The sequence below is a fragment of the Gigantopelta aegis genome, chromosome 8, assembly GCF_016097555.1.
Source record: "Gigantopelta aegis isolate Gae_Host chromosome 8, Gae_host_genome, whole genome shotgun sequence".
NCBI classification, from domain to species: domain Eukaryota; kingdom Metazoa; phylum Mollusca; class Gastropoda; order Neomphalida; family Peltospiridae; genus Gigantopelta; species Gigantopelta aegis.
In genome coordinates, this window is record NC_054706.1 from 51,651,196 (window position 1) to 51,670,331 (window position 19,136).

At 34.0% G+C, this 19,136-nt stretch overlaps 1 protein-coding gene and 1 long non-coding RNA gene across 4 annotated transcripts in view; one reads left to right on the forward strand and one right to left on the reverse strand.

Moving 5' to 3' along the window:
* Nucleotides 1–19,136, reverse strand: part of LOC121379317 (serine-rich adhesin for platelets-like) — a 62,482-nt gene that overhangs the window by 18,728 nt on the left and 24,618 nt on the right. For all 3 annotated transcript variants that reach the window (XM_041507887.1, XM_041507886.1, XM_041507888.1), the window contains exons 3-6: nucleotides 12,841–12,933; nucleotides 10,445–10,579; nucleotides 2,813–2,926; nucleotides 455–534 (exon numbers count right to left, since the gene is read on the reverse strand). In XM_041507887.1, coding sequence (XP_041363821.1) covers nucleotides 455–534; nucleotides 2,813–2,926; nucleotides 10,445–10,579; nucleotides 12,841–12,933 — 422 coding nt within the window. The remainder of the gene's footprint in view (nucleotides 1–454; nucleotides 535–2,812; nucleotides 2,927–10,444; nucleotides 10,580–12,840; nucleotides 12,934–19,136) is intronic.
* On the forward strand, nucleotides 96–7,311 carry LOC121379320. Its single transcript, XR_005958830.1, has 3 exons — nucleotides 96–224; nucleotides 1,684–1,820; nucleotides 5,799–7,311. It is a non-coding gene; the product is annotated as an uncharacterized LOC121379320 (long non-coding RNA).

A 19,136-nucleotide genomic window follows, 5' to 3' on the forward strand; every position in this document is an offset into this window, starting at 1 on the left:
TCATATCTCTTAAGATCAAGGGCCACAACTCTGTCAAAAATGAGTCAAACATGATCTGTAACTACCTGTAATTTCAGCTCAATATCTTGAAGCATTGAGAAAAAAGAAAAGAAAAGAAAAAACCCCCAAAGAGTCTGGAAACTATGTGGGATAGATGGGATAGATGGATGGACGGACAGACAGACAGACAGAGAAAAAAACCCAAGTCATCTCCAGTTGGACCGGTAGGGGACTGCAGTCCGACTACTACCAAAAAATATTTTTATTTTACTGGAATTCTTGGATACATCAAACAGACATCTAAGTAATTTAGTAGAATGTACTTCATTTAATAGTATGTACTAAATATTATATGTTTCAGATCTATGCAAGCCCAATAATTTAATTTTGCATTAATGATCACACCTGAAACAGATGCATTAAGTTGTCAAACAAAGTAAAAACTGTTACTCACACTAAAGAATTAGCCGATATGTAATGCACCATTTGTGTGAACTTGAGTGGTTCAGAGCTCTTGCCACACGGACAGATAAGCTGCAAAGAAATACATCATGTTAATTTAAAAACAAAGACATCTGCACACACAAAATGACATTACCCAGTTCCATAAAACAAATCCCCAAATACTTTCAAAGTTACATAATGGCAGTGAAGTTGTTACAATATTTTTAAAAATGTCATTAATACAGATTTTTAAGTCAAAAGATTATAAATGCAGCCAAATAGGTATTAATTATGAGTAGGCAACTTTTGAAATAATGTAGTTAAAAATATATGCAAAAATACTACACAGGTGCCCAATGTGGACATGTTATTGTTATACAAAGTGCTTCTAAAAAAAATATAGTAGGTGCATGTATCTTAAATTTTATACAAGATTAGAATAAATTTGACTATATCAAAATGTATCATGATATTTATGATATATTAATAAGCATTTTCACTGCATGAGCAGAAACACCCACACCAATATTTACATTTCTTTCTGAAAGAATTTACTAAATATTTATGCCATTTTAATTATCTCAACAAATGTGGAATTACGGGGCTTAGTGGACGTGCGCAATTCATGCACTCAAACATTCCAAACATGCATTCATGTAATGGTCAACATTCTTGTTTGACAGAACCTGATGAACTTGACAATAAATAGCCTCATCATCTTCGGACTGCGACAGCAGTTAAACACTAATTAGCTCTCTCGACAAGTCTAAATTGATCTGATGGCCAACTGCCTGATGTGCCCATGTCAATCATGCCTGCAGGGCTAGTTAACTCTTCTCCCGATTTGTTTTTGCATGCTCAATTATTAACCGTGACTTGCTGTAGGCACAGGGAAGTCTTTTAATGTTCAGGACGAAAGGGACCACCATTTGGAGAAGTTTCATTAATTATTTGTTGTCCTGTCAGTTTAATTACCTGGAAGATTGATCATTATAAATTTATTATTCTGAAATTAATTACTTAATCTGTTACGCAATCAATTATACATTAAAAGAAATATTACTGGCAAGTGAGTTGTATTTCAGTTCAGAGATGTCTATCGCGCACAGCATTACATAATTTCAATGATGAGATTAAATTAAACATGTTATTTTTGACCATGTGAAAATGGCAGACAAGATACAAAATATTTGCTCTGATAGAATTTAAAAATAGAACTTTAAGTCTGTTCTCTTTCAGCAAACCAGATGGCAGAAGCTATTAGCTTTAATGGCAAATGAGAACAAAGTAAGATGGAAAAGTCTATTCAATGACACCCCGGCACAGTTTACTCAGGTTTTAAACATGATGTTGTCACAAATAATCTATGCTAGACTGTAAGTATTTCACTAAATTAGTAAATGTACCCCCCCCCCAACCCCCCACTTCCATAAATAGGCTGGTTTTAAAACAAGACCTTCAGTATAGAATTTATTACACAAAATACAATATATGAAATAAATAATCTTGCATTTTTGAAGTTGCCTGAGACGTTCTGGTTACATGTAGATGCAGGGTTGTTTCATAGTGCAAAAGACAAATGAGTCCTCCAAACAGAATTAATCCCATAATTTCTTAAACTGACAAATACTACATCATGGATTTAAATCCCATCAGAGAAAGGTCACCAACATGAAAGGAAAGACAATTCATTCATTTAAACTTGATTTATGCTTATATCTGCTTAAAAGTTCCAAGTCCATCTCTCATGAACACACACATCTCAGCAGTCTGGGGTGTCTGTCCAGGACAGGGATTGATGGTTAGTTGTTAGTGGTCAGTGAGAGTTACGTTGGTGTGGAGACCCCATGCTTATCAAACTTTTAGGGTCTACACTCAAAGACTCTAATAAGCATGGATGTGAGAGGGGTTTGAAACAAAAAGGTTTACTGCATCTGGTGTCCAGGGGCCACTCAAGGGCCTCTGAAGGAAAATTGTTGTTTGCCAAACTGCCAAAAATTGCATTCAATGCTAACAAATCTAAACTGGTTATAACTTATAATATAAGGCACACATCTTAAACTTGAAACCGTGAAAACATGCAAATGAACCTTGTGTGGTCAATAGTACTGAACATCATGTTTTTGGTATTTTAGGCGAAACAGAAAAGTGCATTTCCATGTAGCTCTCACATCCCTGAATAAGAGTCTCAGAATTTAACATCATGGCAACATAATACAAAATGTATGAGTGTGATGTCCTAGACCATGGGCGCTGGTACCAGAATAAATACCCAGTAGCTATGGACTATACCTATCAGCCTTAGGGCCACTGTACCATCTTGGCCAGTTGGAAAGACAAGTAAGCTGTAAACAAGACAAATAATTACCTGGTCACAAACTGTCATGGAGAACTTCTGGTGGGGCAGGCAGTGAGGAGCATTGCAGGTGTCTTCATTGACGTTGTGGGCAAGATGGAGGTGGATGCGTCGCAGAATGTTCTCCTATAAAAACAAAAACAAAAATTCAAATTAATATTGTCACAAAATGTCACAGCAATTCTATAAATTACTTTTGGTATATATTTAAAATAAAATATTTATCCTAAAATCAAACTGATACCAATTCCTACAGATAAATCATGTAGCTATTCTGTGATGATGAATTTTGCTGATTGCTACATTTATGAAAATATATGGTATGTAGTTAGTGTATCGGTCAATAGCTATCCTATACATTTTTCCTACTGCCTTCATTTACTTATGTAGTAAAATAATGTGATGTTTTAACTGACTGAATAATTAAGTAAAGGTTTTTCAGAAGTCTCCTTGTTATACCGTAGCCCTGTGGTAAAGCGTTCACTTGATACGTGGTAGGTCTAGGATTGATCCCTGTCGGTGGAACCATTGGACTATTTTTCGTTCCAGCCAGTGCTCCACAACTGGTGTAACAAAGGCTGTGGTATGTACTATCCTGTCTGTGGGATTTTGCATATAAAAGATCCCTTGCTGCTAATCGAAAAGAGTAGCCCATATAGTGGTGACAGTGGGTTTCCTCTCTGAATATTTGTGTGGTCCGTAACCATATGTCTGATGCCATATAACCATAAATAAAATGTGTTGAGTGCATCAGGGTGTATACTACCAAATCAAATCCCATAGATGACAATAGTAACATATGTGGCTAAAACTCCTACCTGCAGCGCATAATCAACATAAACGCCACGGATATAAATACTACCCCCCCTCACACTTAAAGTGAATCAGAAAAAATTGGGGGTCAAGCTGCTTGTTTCTGAGATAACTGGTAGCGTCTATGACTACCCTAGTTCCGCACAAAATTCGAGTACTTTTTTTTACAGGTACCCCATACATGTTTCAAGCACAAGGCTACTTGACACATTGGTACTAGATGAAATAAAATTGCATATGTTTTTTTACCCAGACATTTAAATTAAACATATTTCATTTTTCCTCATTAATGCAATACTTACTTCCTTGCATGGACAAATTACTTAGTAGTAATTTATTACATCAACAAGTTATGGCCCAATTATTAATAGGATCTAGCAAGTACAAAAGAAAATACATCACACAAACATATTTAGTGTTATGTTTGTGTTTAGACTTTGCAAATGATCAAAAGACACTGAAGCAACTGAGTATTGAATGACTATGTCATTAACATCTTGTGAAATCATTGAATAAGAGATTAATGTTATCAATGAATTATGAATGCATGGACTGCACTTTGTTAATACGAGTTCATCCATTTTTAGTGAAGTAAGATTGTATAATAATGCACAAATGTAGGGCTTTCCACTAAGTGTTTAAAACTTATATAATTATTAAACTTAAGCTGGACAAACTGTATATTAGAACTGAATATAACATTATATTAAATTACCATTTAAGTGTTTCCTTAATCCACCAAAAGGGCAGGGGAAGAAGAACAACAAAACCCCAGAACACTTTAAACTACAGTCTATAATATTTAATCAGTTAGAAGATTCTCTCCCCTGTCAGACCACTCCTGCATAGCCTTAGTTATAATTGTAAGCTGATTATGACAAGCTATCACACGGCTGATTTACATCGCCCTTCACTGTCAGATGCTGTTAGGAGTAAAACAATGATCAAAGGAAAAACCACTATGGTAGACTGGATCCAACGCCTCATTAGGTCCGTTAAGGGTCTTGATGAAATTGGTCTGTGGAAACTATTTATCAATCAGGCAAATGAGTATACTTCAACATGTATCTGCATGGTATGCAGGTTGCCATGGCTATTTTAGTGGCTAATGTCAGGTGATGCACAGTTCTATCAGCAATCACAGCTAATGATTTCAAAGAGCACAGTGTGCTTTCAGATTTGGTACATGTACATCAACAGTGGTACTGAATTGAAAAATACAAGTATATTGCCTTTGAATTATAGAGATATTCACCAAAGCCGAAAATGACACAGCACTTATCATTTCACATAAAACTGGTTGACAAGTACCTGATGTATATTGAAACATCAATACTTGAATTTATAATGTATGCACATACAGGAAAACCAATTGCAGTGGTTGATGTCTACTAAATACTTAATATTCAAAATTTTCTCTTCCTAACTTAATCTACATTTTTACACCTAGTTGATTCACAAATTGTTTGGTTTTGTCCAATTACCACCAGAATAAAAATTACTTCTCAATTAGTATGTACCCTTTGTCTCATTCCTTTCAATAATACAGTCCTAGATGTAGTTGTTTACATATGTCTACTAATTATTTAATTGTAAAAAAAAAAAAAAGTCAAAGTTTATATACATTTTTCACCTAGTTGATTCAAAATGGTTTTGTCCTATTACAACTAAAATTAAAATTACTGCTGAATCATTACATTTACAAATTTGTCTTGTCCCAAGCTAAGTATATTTCAGTGTTTTACAACTAAGTATCAATGGCCTAAGGGGGCAGGACGTAGCCCAGTGGTAAAGCGTTCGCTCGATGCGCGGTCGGTCTGGGATCGATCCCTGTCGGTGGGCCCATTGGGCTATTTCTCGTTCCAGCCAGTGCACCACGACTGGTATATCAAAGGCTGTGGTATGTACTACCCTGTTTGTGGAATGGTGCATATAAAAGATCCCTTGCTGCTAATCGGAAAGAGTAGCCCATGAAGTGGCGACAGCCGGTTTCCTTTCTCAAAATCTGTGTCGTCCGTTAACCATATGTCTGATGCCATATAACCGTAAATAAAATGTGTTGAGTGTGTTGTTAAATAAAACATTTCTTATTTTTTTCAATGGCCTAAGATTCCATATTGCTATTTAGAAAGACATGAAAAGTATTTGCATGATCATACAGATTTTGTGTGTGTGTATTGAACAGGATCTGTTGCATGTGCCCATTCAGAATACCAGATTGGAATGAAGCAAACAGATGGCATTGTCGCATGACAAGCATGTCGGGTCACACTGCACACAATGTCAAACACAGAGTCAACATGGAGTCATTGTGCTATTTTAATTACTTTGTTTTAACAACATCGCAGACAACAGCCACTACTTTGTAAAACATGCCAGCATGATATATAGTCAGCCCAGATGTTGTCATAAGAAGAATCTGTGATACAGCACAATATGGGATTAGTTATCATAAATTTGAACATGTTAAATTTATGACATCTTGCAATATTGCAAGATTTGAAATGTTGCATTATTCAAATTTAAGACGTTTTTCAATGTAGCATTATTTAACGAGTAAAACTGATGACATTTTGGAATGTTGCATTCAAGAATTCAACTTTAGGAAAAAAAATTCAATGATGCACAATTTAAATTTAAGACGGTGCAATATTGCACACCATTAATTGCCTGTAATTTAATAAGAGATGATTCTAGACATCATCATGACCAAAACTGTTGGGTGCTTATAGAATATAACAATTAATGACTAAATAGTTCAACATGAACTTGTACATCAACTCTGAACTCATTTTATAATTGTTTTTAATTTGTCTACAAAAATATTTCATTAGCCATGCTATGACAACAAGTCTTTGATCTCAAATAAGATGTCTAAACCCAGATACAGGAAAAGAAACACTGACAATACAGGTTATGGTGACATCTCAAGATACTACAGACGTTCACCAAAGAGGTGAAGAAGACTTTAACACAAACATGGGGAATATAGCAAGGCAACAATAAAATAAACAGACCTAACACTACGTTGATAGACTGTGTGTGCTGCTAATGTGGTATGCAGGAAGGGGAAAAACATTTCCTTATAGCACCATTAGTCTGCCAATGTAAGAAAGTAAATGCACATGTGTATTTCTTACAATACTGTTTTTTTTTGTGTAGCTAAAAAAAGAATACTGGAATTTGTTTAAGCAGTGCTTATAAGGAAGAGGATGTAGAGAAAATGTAATTTAAATACACAGCAGACTAAAACTATTTTAATGTTCTTTTCCAGATAATATGGAAACTTAATTCATGCTTCTATGAATATAATATATGTACAGAACTCGAAATAAAAAGTAAAATATGGCCTGGTGTTATTTTTAAAAAATAGCAGGCCAAGAGAAAAAACAAAATGGTCTGCTGAATATAAGATCAGCACTGGGTGAGTGGATGATTTGGGACAGTGTGTGGAAAATTGGGACCTTTGAGATGTATTTTAGAACATTATGAAATTACAATATAACAGAATCATGGACTAAATAGAAGATGAGATAATCATACATATATCAGTCTGTTGAAAAATTACTTGCACATTTTTGATAATTTTAGCATGCGATTTTCTATTCCACTTGCTAGGTGTAAAAAATGGACTGCCTTTTGCAGACCATATTTGGAGCCCTACCCCCTTGCTTATAAACCTTAAAGTCTAGACTTTAATAAAGTCTAGATTTTAATGTCATGACAACACCATTCAAATAGCATTACATTAAATTCTGGACTTTAAAAGTCTAGACTTTAAGTTTTATAAACACGGGCCTGGACAAAGTCTGATGACATAGGAGATACAAAAAAGACCCCAGATAATGTAACAAAAATAAGCAATTACATCCAGTGGCTACAGACATTACATTGAATAATTAATCACCACTACAATAGTATCAGTGTTATCTTTTTAAACTACACAAATATCACTGAAGCTTGACAATCACCAAGTGACACTATTTTAATGATGGTGATTCCCAAGATAATTCAACCCACATTTCTGACTATGTGTTCGTATGCATGACTTGCCAACAATGAACACACAGGTATAGCAATTTAATCATACCTCACACAAATGAAATGCAGTTTAATAACATTTATAATCTAGATAATTTTGGGTTGGATGGGCATTGAGGTTAATACTTAGTTTAAATTATATGTCGGATGGAGGGTGAGTGGAGAGGCGGGTAATGAATGAGTGGATGGATGGAGATCGATGGATGGGTGGATGGAGATCGATGGATGAATGGATGGATGGATGGATGGAGATGGATGGATGGATGGATGGATGGATGATGGATGGAATGCTAATGGATGGAAGGACAAAGTGCTGGACATACACAATGTATAGAGATATGGAGGAACAAAGTCAAGAACATGAACTAACTGGATGCATGGATGGATGGATGGATGGATGGATGGACAAAGTGAAGGATATCAACAGAGTGGATAGATGGATTTATCAGTTGGTAGTTGGATAACATAAAGAGACACAAATGATTAGAATCAGAAAAAAAACCCCATCAAATTAACAGGTTTTTAAAACTGTACATATACCGGGAAGAACCCACAAGAACTGGGTAAATGATCACCTGCAAAAAGGTATGCACGTTATCACACAGAGAAGAGAACGGACAATAAATGTGACCTGACAGGCTCTGGGTGCAACCCTGGGAAACGGACCACAATAACTCACAGTGAAGACCATATCCGTCACAAATCTTCAACTGACATGGCAAATCTGTGTGTACCTGTCACTGTAGCGGCAGGAGAGCTTGGACACCTAATATTGCAGGATAGTGAACGTGGTGTGTGTACAGCTGATACCACGCTATCTGATACTACACCTCAACACCTACTTACAACAAGATGTATGGAAGTACTCTACTGACAAGTAAATAAGGGAAATCTGTCAAATGATTTACACTGTACTTCTTTAATGGGGGTACACTCGGTTCTACACCTGCAGGTGTACAATTTCTATTCCGTAGAAGAAAAAAACAATTAAGTGCTACAAACTTTTAATATTTATAAGAATGAAATTTTCCAATTCAAGGAATGTATGCTTCCAGTAATGGATAATTTACAAACCTATACATTATTATTACTACATTAAATATTAAAACTTTGTTCTCTTTAACGACAGCACCAGAGAACATTGATATATCAATCGTCGGCTGTTGGATGTCAAACATTTGGTAATTCTGACATATAGTCTTAGAGAGAAAACCCACTAAATTTTTCCATTATTAGCAAACGATCTTTCATAAGCACTATCCCACAGGCAGGCTAGCACATACCACAGTCTTTGATTATACCAATCATGGTGCACTGGCTGGATATTACATTGAAATACAATATGCTATAAATCTTTTAATTATCATCAAGAATAAAATGGTCGAATTCAAGTAATGTAGGAATGATTTGCTAAACCTATATGTTATTATTATTATTACATTGTACAACTATGTGCAAAATATGATAATGGAAACATCGTTGAAGTGGTTATACGAAAATAATATATCAGAGAAGGAAGGAAATGTTTTATTTAATGATGCACTCAACACATTTTATTTATGGTTACATGGCGTCAGACATATGGTTAAGGACCACACAGATATTGAGAGAGGAAACCCTCTGTCGCCACTTCATGGACTACTCTTTTCGATTAGCAGCAAAGGATCTCTTATATGCATCATCCCACAGACAGGATAACACATACCACTGCCTTTGGTATACCATTCGTCGTGCATTGGCTGGAGTGAGAAATAGTTCAATGGGCCCACCGACGGGGATCGATCCCAGACCGACTGTGCATCAAGCGAATGCTTTACCACTGGGCTACATCCCGCCCCTATATCAGAGAAGACGTAAGTTGAATAAGATCTGGCACACCACTGTCTCCATGTCTTTGTGTATCACTCAAACCTGTCTGGGCACAACTCTCTTTTACCTGTTGAAAGACATTTATTACCATCTCATAAACACTGATATAGAAACAAAACTGCAATAAACGACCAATCATTTTCTTCTCTGTAGTTTTAAGCATGGGATCTAAAAGGCAGACTGTGCATGCACTTCCTGTAAAGCCAGTAACAAACTGCGGGATCACAGTAAACTATTTCCATAAAAAAAATCTATCTAGATTCATTACAGCCAGAGAATACCCTATAAAATTTTGATTTCAAATGCTATCATCTTTTTTGTAATTTAAGAATATGTTACGATGTATGTAATATAATTCGAATGTGATCCAGTTCAGTTGGTAGAGCACTCACCTGAGGTGCTTGGGTTTGATGGATCGAACCCCCTCAGTGGACCCATTCTTATACTGGATTTTCACCCATCCCAACCCTTGCCCCATGACTGATATATCAAAGGCCATGGTATATACTGTCCTGTCTGTGAGAAAGTGCCTGTTAAAAAATCCCTTGCTGCTAATGGAAAAATGTAGTAGGTTTTCTTTAGGACTATGTCACAATTAATCAAAGGTTTGACATCCCACAGCCGATGATTAATACATCAATGTACTTAAAACAACTGATATCATTAATCTGGGCCATGTTCCACAAAGCCATCTTGGCGCAACTATATATAACTATGTATACATTAACTGCACAGCTAACATATGCACTTAAGGTGATCTTAGGCCTAAGATTGTTTCATGGAACAGGGCCCTGGACTTGATAAACAAGTGGCAGCACTTAATATTTAGACTGTGGCGGTCAAACTGGCTTAAGAAACAAAATCCTTTGCGAGGTGAGCATTTTATCTATGTTCATAGAAAGGTGGATATTTAAAACTTACAAAGCATTCTGCCGCATCGTCCATGTGCCCGAGCTGAAACCTCTGCTGATTGGCAAACGTCTCGGCGAGAGCTTTACGCAGAGCGTCTGGGTGTAGAGATGTCTGGTCGCTGTACTGGAGCTGGGTGAAAATCACCTGAAAAACAACAACAAAAATTAGGTTTACAAATCACTGAATGGAGATCTGAAAATAATGCACGTATGGATACCTATTTAAAAATAAAAGCTAAAACGATCTTCATTTTTTTTTTTTAATTCTATACTTAAATAAAGGTACCTATTAATTTTCCAGATCCAATCCAATTGACCTAGTAAAAATCATTGTATACATTAAATGACGAAATACGATTTAAAAAAGAAAAGAAAAAAGAAACCCTGAAAATTCATATCCCTGAACATGAATGCAATTTATTTCTATAAATACCGGTAAACCATGTTAGTAAAATTTACTTCAAAGTTGAAATAAATGTATAAACTTTTGTTTAGTTTAAACATTTTGAGACAGGCTTATTTTTGAAAAACTGGACTTTGACATAACAAGAGTACATGTATATTACAAGGGTATTCATGATCAACAACAAAAAGCTAACTCCACCGATTTCCTCCCTATATAAAAAAACATTCACAAATAAGTCAAAGTTCATACTTTAAAAAACCCCAATGTTTTGCTATATAACTTACCATTTTAATAGTTTGTTCAATTTGTTCAATTAAAATATAAGAAAAAAATTAAGAAAAAAGAAAAAAAGAACAGAAAAGAAGAAAATTATGTTTGAGTAGGGACAATTTTATAAGCAGGTCAGGTTATACCAAACAACTTTTTTAAAAAGGATGTTCAAAGAATCTTTATTTTAAAACCACTGAAAATGTCACTGACATGCAAGTACATGTACATGTATTTCTCTTTTCCTAAAAAAAAATAAAAAAAAAAAAAAAAAAAAAAAAAAAAAAAAAAAAATGCAGTTCTTGCACGTAATGTGAAGATCCATGCACTTCCTCCTCCTAAAGCAAATATAGATTGACGGGACCCTATTCCAATAGTATACACACGTATACAGCACAAATACAGCTGCATGGTCTGTGTGTTTGTTCTAAACAAGACAATGTCAACGGAAACATTGGAGTGCATTGCTTTCTCTCGTATAGATTTCTCTGACTGACATGGAACATTGATTGAAGCAGACCTTTTGCACTTTATTGTCAACAAGAACACGTACCTGGAACATTTGTATGTATCAAATGACCACATAATGGCTCAAAGAGCTTTGTCTGTATAAATAGTTTATTCAGCTTGAAAGACGGGTGTATACGAAAATTTCAATTTTTTTTATTTAAGGTGCTCGTGTCGCCAGCTCTGTCGAGTATTGATTTTGTATTACTTCCAGGTACAAACTGCAATATCTTCTAACATGCTCAGGTACTCGGTGTATTTATAGACCGGTTGCCCGGCTCGACAGCCTTGAGCTGTTGATTGGCCACATTTTGTTGTAATATTCATCAGGAGGTAATCAAAGTGGGTGGGGTAATTGATCTAATGTGAACCATCCATAATGGAAATTACTGCTGTTATGTTGCTAAGCAACGAGGGAAATCGACAAAATGTTTCTAAGTCCATGTACTGGCAATCATATATTTCAGGTCACAAGCATTTTAAAGTGAAACAAGGTGATGATGAATTCTAAGTGTTCGCAATTGATTTATATATATATATATATATACCGGATATAGTATATTGGGTTCTGACAGTCTCTTCTTATAAATACATGTATTGTATTTAAAATTAAATATATATATATATCTTTATCTGTATAGAAATCAGTACAATACACGTACAATATGACATTACCTGCAAATTTCCAGCATTTAAAATAAAACAAGCCCCATTATGAAAATGTATTCACTGACCAAACTCTATGCTGGGGAGTACATGCCATTTATGTTTTTGAAAAGACCTCACAAAAAAAAAAAAAAAAAAAAAAAAAAAAAAAAAAAAGAAAGAAAAAATAGATGAGGTAGAAAAAAAAAGAATGTACTCTTTATTCACTTGTGAAAATTATGGTACCTGTGAACAGACCCTTAACTCAAACCCATTTTACAAAGTGATCTTAGTGCTAAACCACCCTAAAGTACTTAAACTAGTTAGACACTTAAGGTGATGTTTAGAGTTACGATTGCTTCCTAAAACGCAACCCTGGTACTTGTATTTATGACATTTTTTAATTTCAACATTATTTTCTGATTTAAGCAAAAAAAAATTAAATACACATGACATGCATTATGTACGAAATATGATATTACATGTTTATGCATACCACAATCTGTGCAATATTAAATGTATATCACATTCTGTATAATATTATTTGTGTATATGCAATATCTCTGATTCTGACGGCTCACCTTTAATGCACAGAAAATGCAAGAGTTTCCCATACAGACATGGCCTGTCAAACACCTGTAACTTCGTCGGAACACATCCAAATGCCAGAACACCTGTAAGACAATAAACAAATTTTTATTCCTCATAGGTCAAAGAGACAAAAATACAAATGTCAACATAGCAAGTAACCATGATGTGAAACAAGCAAAGATTCCTTGTTTGCAACAAGACACAAGGTTTCCTTCAAGATGGCAACATCGGTGTTCCTTGCCAGAATTTCTGAGGAAGGTGTGTTCCCTTTCATTTTAAATACAGACCTCCATGAACACTTATTGCCTGTATCAACTGACAGTGGATAAAATTCCCAGCCCGTGACATGTCACACAAACTTACCGGTTTTATTAAATTGGTTGAAGAGTTATTTGCACCAAAGACACGTGTGGCTCTCTATATGCAATGCATTGTTATGACATGCAGGTATTTTATTCATCTCAAACTCAATTCCATGTTTAGCAGTTCAAAAGTTTATTTTGTTTAACAATGTTAACACCACTAGAGCACACTGATCTATTGAATGTAAAACATTTGGTAATTGTCACAGTCTTTAGAGTAAACTCGCTATATTTTCCCATTAGCATAAAAGTGTATTTTATGTGTACTTTCCAAGACAGGACACTACATACCATAGCCTTTGGTATACCAGTTGTGGGGCATTGGTTGGGATAGAAAAAAAAAAAAATCAAAGAAAGAGTCCACCTAGATACTGCCCACATTTACAGAGACCATATATTATGCATTATATGTTTATATCACACCTCATCATATTATAGGCCTATTAATTATTTCTTCTATCCGATGCCATATAACTGTAAATAAAATGTGTTGAGTGGGTCATTAAATAAAACATTTCCTATTTCTTCCAAGCCTTAAATAATAGTACCAGTATAAGTGGTCTTGTCTTGTAATTGAATTTTCATCATATTTAGCAGATTTCCAGCATCAGATCTAAATTTGTCAAAACCAGACACATATGAAAATAAATTAAATTCAAATATTGACCCTTGCACAATATAATGTTCTAGACTAAACACTTGCTGTGTCTGACTTCCTGAATGATTACAGGAAATAGTTTGTCAATGATAATAACAAGTACAGGTAAATCAAGTTACTGGACTGATAAAATGCTTAAAATATACTATCACGTCATCCTGACCTCAAAAAGCAATTTGCAAAGTGGCCTATTTCAACACTTTTCTAAAGCATTTGAGCTTGAACTTAAGCTCTTTTTTTACATGCCCCTATACCACTAAGGTGTCAGGCACCTGGCATGTCTATCCCAGGTCTGGTCTCTGGCATGGCCAGTGGTCTGATCCGGGACAGAAAAAAACATTTGACAAAAAAGTATGAATAACATCAATTATTTTTATTATTAAGTATATAGCTATATACATGCACATAAGATGCCACATGTAACTATTTGATAAATACTAAAATGTAATCCTAAACAAAAACAAAACAAAAACAAAAACAAAAAAATGTAATCCTAAACAGAAAAAAAAAACTGCTTCTACATAATGTGAATAATATTTATACAATAACATTATTATAACAACATAAAAGAAAGGAACTGACAGAAAGAAAACTGATCAATACTTTTAGGAGTGAAAATGGCTACCTTAATTGGAAGAGAGAGGGTGACTAAACAAAGAAAGTCTTGTTAGGTGGTGTCACCTTTCTCCTTGGAAAATCAATGTGGCTAACAAATCTATAAGATGGCAATTAGCAATTAGCCAGAACATTGTTTGTACTGGTACAGATGTTCATTTAAACTTGTATAATTGGACATACAGAACACAAAGTCCTAATTGCAACTCAGGAAACAAAAATAGTTTTAGACATCATAAAACTAAATGCAAAAAGATGAACTATGTGTATTATGCACAACAACAACAACAACAACAAACAAAACAAAAAAACCATAAAAAAAACCCATTAAAAAAAAGAGAAAAAAGTAAATGATTATTAAAAAAACCCAACCCAACCAAACCACTTAAAATTCATTTAAGTGTATATATTTACAGCAATATCCTTTTGATTTTGTTTTATTTGTTATGCACATATTCAGATATGCACGTAATGTCATCTTTAAATGCTGTAAAATGTTTTATAATGCACATATTCAGATTATAAAACATTTTACAGCATTTAAAGATGACATTACGTTACCATGGTGGTAAAAATAAATGTATATATACAAAATATTGGAAATGTTATCAATTAACATAATTTTACATTTTGTTAATAATAAATATTCATAATGCTTAAATCATTTTTTTCCATTGTCCTTTTTTCATTCAATTTACGGCAATATTCTTTTGGTTTGCCATTCATGCCACATGCTCTAGTAATATTACTACAATGACAAACTACCAAAGCAAACAGTGAGAAACGAATGTAATCAAGTCTTTTGTTGGGTGAACTTTTCATCCCACATTTCACCTAAACAGAACAAAGACATTATCGGTCGGAAGCCACTAATTAAACAATGACAAACAGGCCAGGTACATGGAGCATTATAATATAATATAGTTCTTAAAATGAAGACCAGTAATTTTAGACCTCGGAAGAGAAAACTGGAGCATTAAAATCAATCAACATATGTCTGGATTAGTTCAAAGTGAAAAATTGATTAGCTTCACAATGGGAAGCAGACGTTAAATCATTAACTGCAGGATAATGTTGTGGATAATGTTGTGGACTGGCTAGCTGAGATGGTGGGCCTGTCAAAAGGGTTCAAGTGTTTGATCCTCACACAACAGCTTACACTTATTGTGGAAGAAGGAAAGATGTCATTAGCAAGGCGACAACATCTGCTGTTTGTATTATGGTAACAGAGAAGTCATACACAGACATCAGGTGATAAAAACACCTTTTGATAAAAATAGTCCTTGATAATAGAACAGACCTTGACATAAAATTGTCCTTGATTCAAAATTCTGTAATCATTGGCTATGTGTGTTATTACAATATAATTTTATTTAATTTCATAAATTTATTAAGACAATTTATTTTTATTTAGTTCATTTGTGTACTAGCATATTTTGGAGATAATATATATTAAAAAAAACCTGCCATCTATTTCATCATATGTTACATTTTATGGTATATGGTGCAAATAAATATGTTTTAATTTTGTAAAATGGTTTATTTTATTATCCACAAAATTCTGATCTTATAGCAACTATTTTTTTTAATGTTTTTAAATAAGGAAATTTTGTTTTAATACTGCACTAAAACCCACCAATTACACAAATACTCACAAACAAATTCAAACAAACTTTTCACAATTACTAAAAAAAAATTACTGGACAATAATTGACAGGGAGAATTTTTTTTTTCAGATCACTCTTCCAAGATGTCAACTCATAATAAAAACATTTCAAGCTACAGTAGTTCCCTAGGGGCATGGGGATAATTAAAATAGAATCTTGTCAAGTACCACTGAAAATAACTTGGGAGTCTTCAGACAACAGTGAAAGGCATTGCTAAGCTAAACCAATCAGTCGTGTTAACACCGCTCCCGGTGTGTACAGAAGGTGGGCACAGCATTGCCCAATGATGAAAATCGCTTAAAGTCATTGTAACCGGCAGATTATTGCCAGAAGTATGATGTAACACGCCCACAATGTTAGTTGACAGGTGGACAAGCCTCACATTTCACTCAGGTGACAGGTTAAAAAACACCAGTTCCCTTTCATTATACGGGACATGCTCTGATGAATCTGCGGTCAACAACTCTATATACATGTATACATAGAAGATATTACATGTTGTATTTCATAGAGTGAATTCTGTGGTCAACAACTCTGTATATGTGTATACATAGAAGATATTACATGTTGTATCTCATAGAGTGAATTCTGTGGTCAACAACTCTGTATATGTGTATACATAGAAGATATTACATGTTGTATCTCATAGAGATATCACAAATGTCACACATGTGCATCTAGTGTGATATGAATGTGAAGTCTTCAAGAGATGGAATATCAAACATATTGACTGAAAACATGAACATGTTATATTTTATTGATTATTCAACCAAAAGCCTAATAACATCACTGAGCATTGATTAGTATGACTTCATGCATAATACCATACTCTTACCCAATGTGTGTGTGTGTGTATATATGTATTTTAGATCTAGTTTACAATGAATAATTCAGTAGCTATAACTTATGATAAAATGTTTATAAATGCATACTGACACTTGTATTTTGATTGAAATTTGATGACTTTCAAGTTGAAACCCCCCATTAAAATGCTTTTAAAAATAAAGGTAAACTGGTTAAAAAATTGAAAAATTAATTTATAAATTAGCACTTGTTTTTCACAATTACTGACAAATAGTTAATAGATTTTGCTTTAAGATCATGCCAGTTAAATGCAACTGTACAAGAACCACCCATCAAACACACAACGTATACTTTTTCATGTCCCACCCTATGTAATCACAAAATCAGCCAGCCTTTTGAATGTAAATATAGCTGACTTTTAAGTCCATACAACTGTGTATTTACATGTAACATGCCAAATATCAAACTCTGAACAGACTGAATGTACAGTTTTCTGAAGGTACATGTAGCTGATAAAATAAACCACTGGTCAGTAAATTTACTTAAAGCTCTATTTGCGTGCTTATATCCACTGAAGGTTCAAGCATACCCACCCTGGACGTAGCCTCTGACTGGTCAGTAATCAGATATTTTAAGTTAGATACAACTGTATTTGATACTGGCCATTATATTGGTTTAGCACTGATGTTGTTCAGTACACCTAGCTGTACAATTTCATACATCTATTTTGTTATTTGGACTTTTTAAAGTATGGTAACTATTGTGATTGCCAGACATATTACTAAATAATATGTATGCTAATGTACACCTATCATGTCACATTAATTTTATCCTGTATTATTCATTATGAACAACACATCTGCAGGGCTCACCTAATTGCCATGCGATATACCAGATAAAAAAGAACAAAACTGGATTCAATATAGGTTTAACAATAGCCTAGACATATTAATTAACGAAAAGGAAAAGCACAGCTGCTCTAAATGTTAAATAAATTGGCGAAAAAGATGGTGATTAGAATTAATCCCCAACCGCAGACCTAACAATAAAAGCAGACAAAATTGATTTAGTCATTTTTATAATCATGGTCAATTGTGGTCATTGTTGAAAATTATATTTTGTAAATGTTCGTATCAGAAATATTATTGGATTAGTTTAAATAGAAAATTAATCTGTGGTTAGTTTTTTTTTTTTGGTTGTTTTTCCTTTCCAATAATCTATATCAATATTAAATTTATTTGTAACTAGATGAAAAGACAAAAGGAAATTTGAAACGGGAGCTTCACTTGGCCGGAAGTGAGTGACAGTTCCATTGTGGGAGCTAAGAGGAAAATCCGTCAGGCTGACTTGTGCCAGACAACAGGTATTGGTGACCCATTCATTATCAGTGTCACCAACGATTCCGTATCCAGGAAATGACTTACACGTATCTGAATAAACACACTGGGATGGTTTTTAATCACGATTTGCATATTTTAATCCCATATTTTTGCATAAGCTTTACTAGTCCCTTAACGTTCTAACCGCAAGGGACTATAGGTTTCATCTCTGTCCTTCTGTCTGTGTTTGTCCATCTGTCTGTCCCCACATATAGTTTTCTGGATGTTTTTTTCACAATGCTTTGAGCTATTAAGTTGAAATATATTATATAGATTTATCATGCTACTACAGATCAAGTTTGACTTTCATGGCGATTTACCCATTTTTGACAGAGTTATGGCTCTTGAACTTAGCAGATATGGATATTTGTTTTCCAAAGAAAAATAAAATCAGAATGCCTCAAGATATTGAGCTGAAATTTTGCATATACAGTAAAGTACACTTAGTTTGTTATAGTTGTAGTTCATTGCACACATTTGAAGAAGTTGGCCGTTTTCATTTCCAAAGTCAGCCATATTGGATTTTTCTCATTTAAAACAACTTACTTATACATTGTAGCATACACAACTTTTAACACAATGTATTGTCAATAGACTTACATTTACAAATAAATACCCATGAACTCAAGCAAGTTATTAGTTTTGGTTTTTTTAATATGATTGAAATTTCATTTATTAAATTAATAATATAATTAAAACATTCAAATAATTGAATATGTTTCCTAGCCTTATTTTATTATTATTATTACATGCACCTGTGTCATATTATTTTTCTGTGAATTTTTTTGCTAAGAATTATCT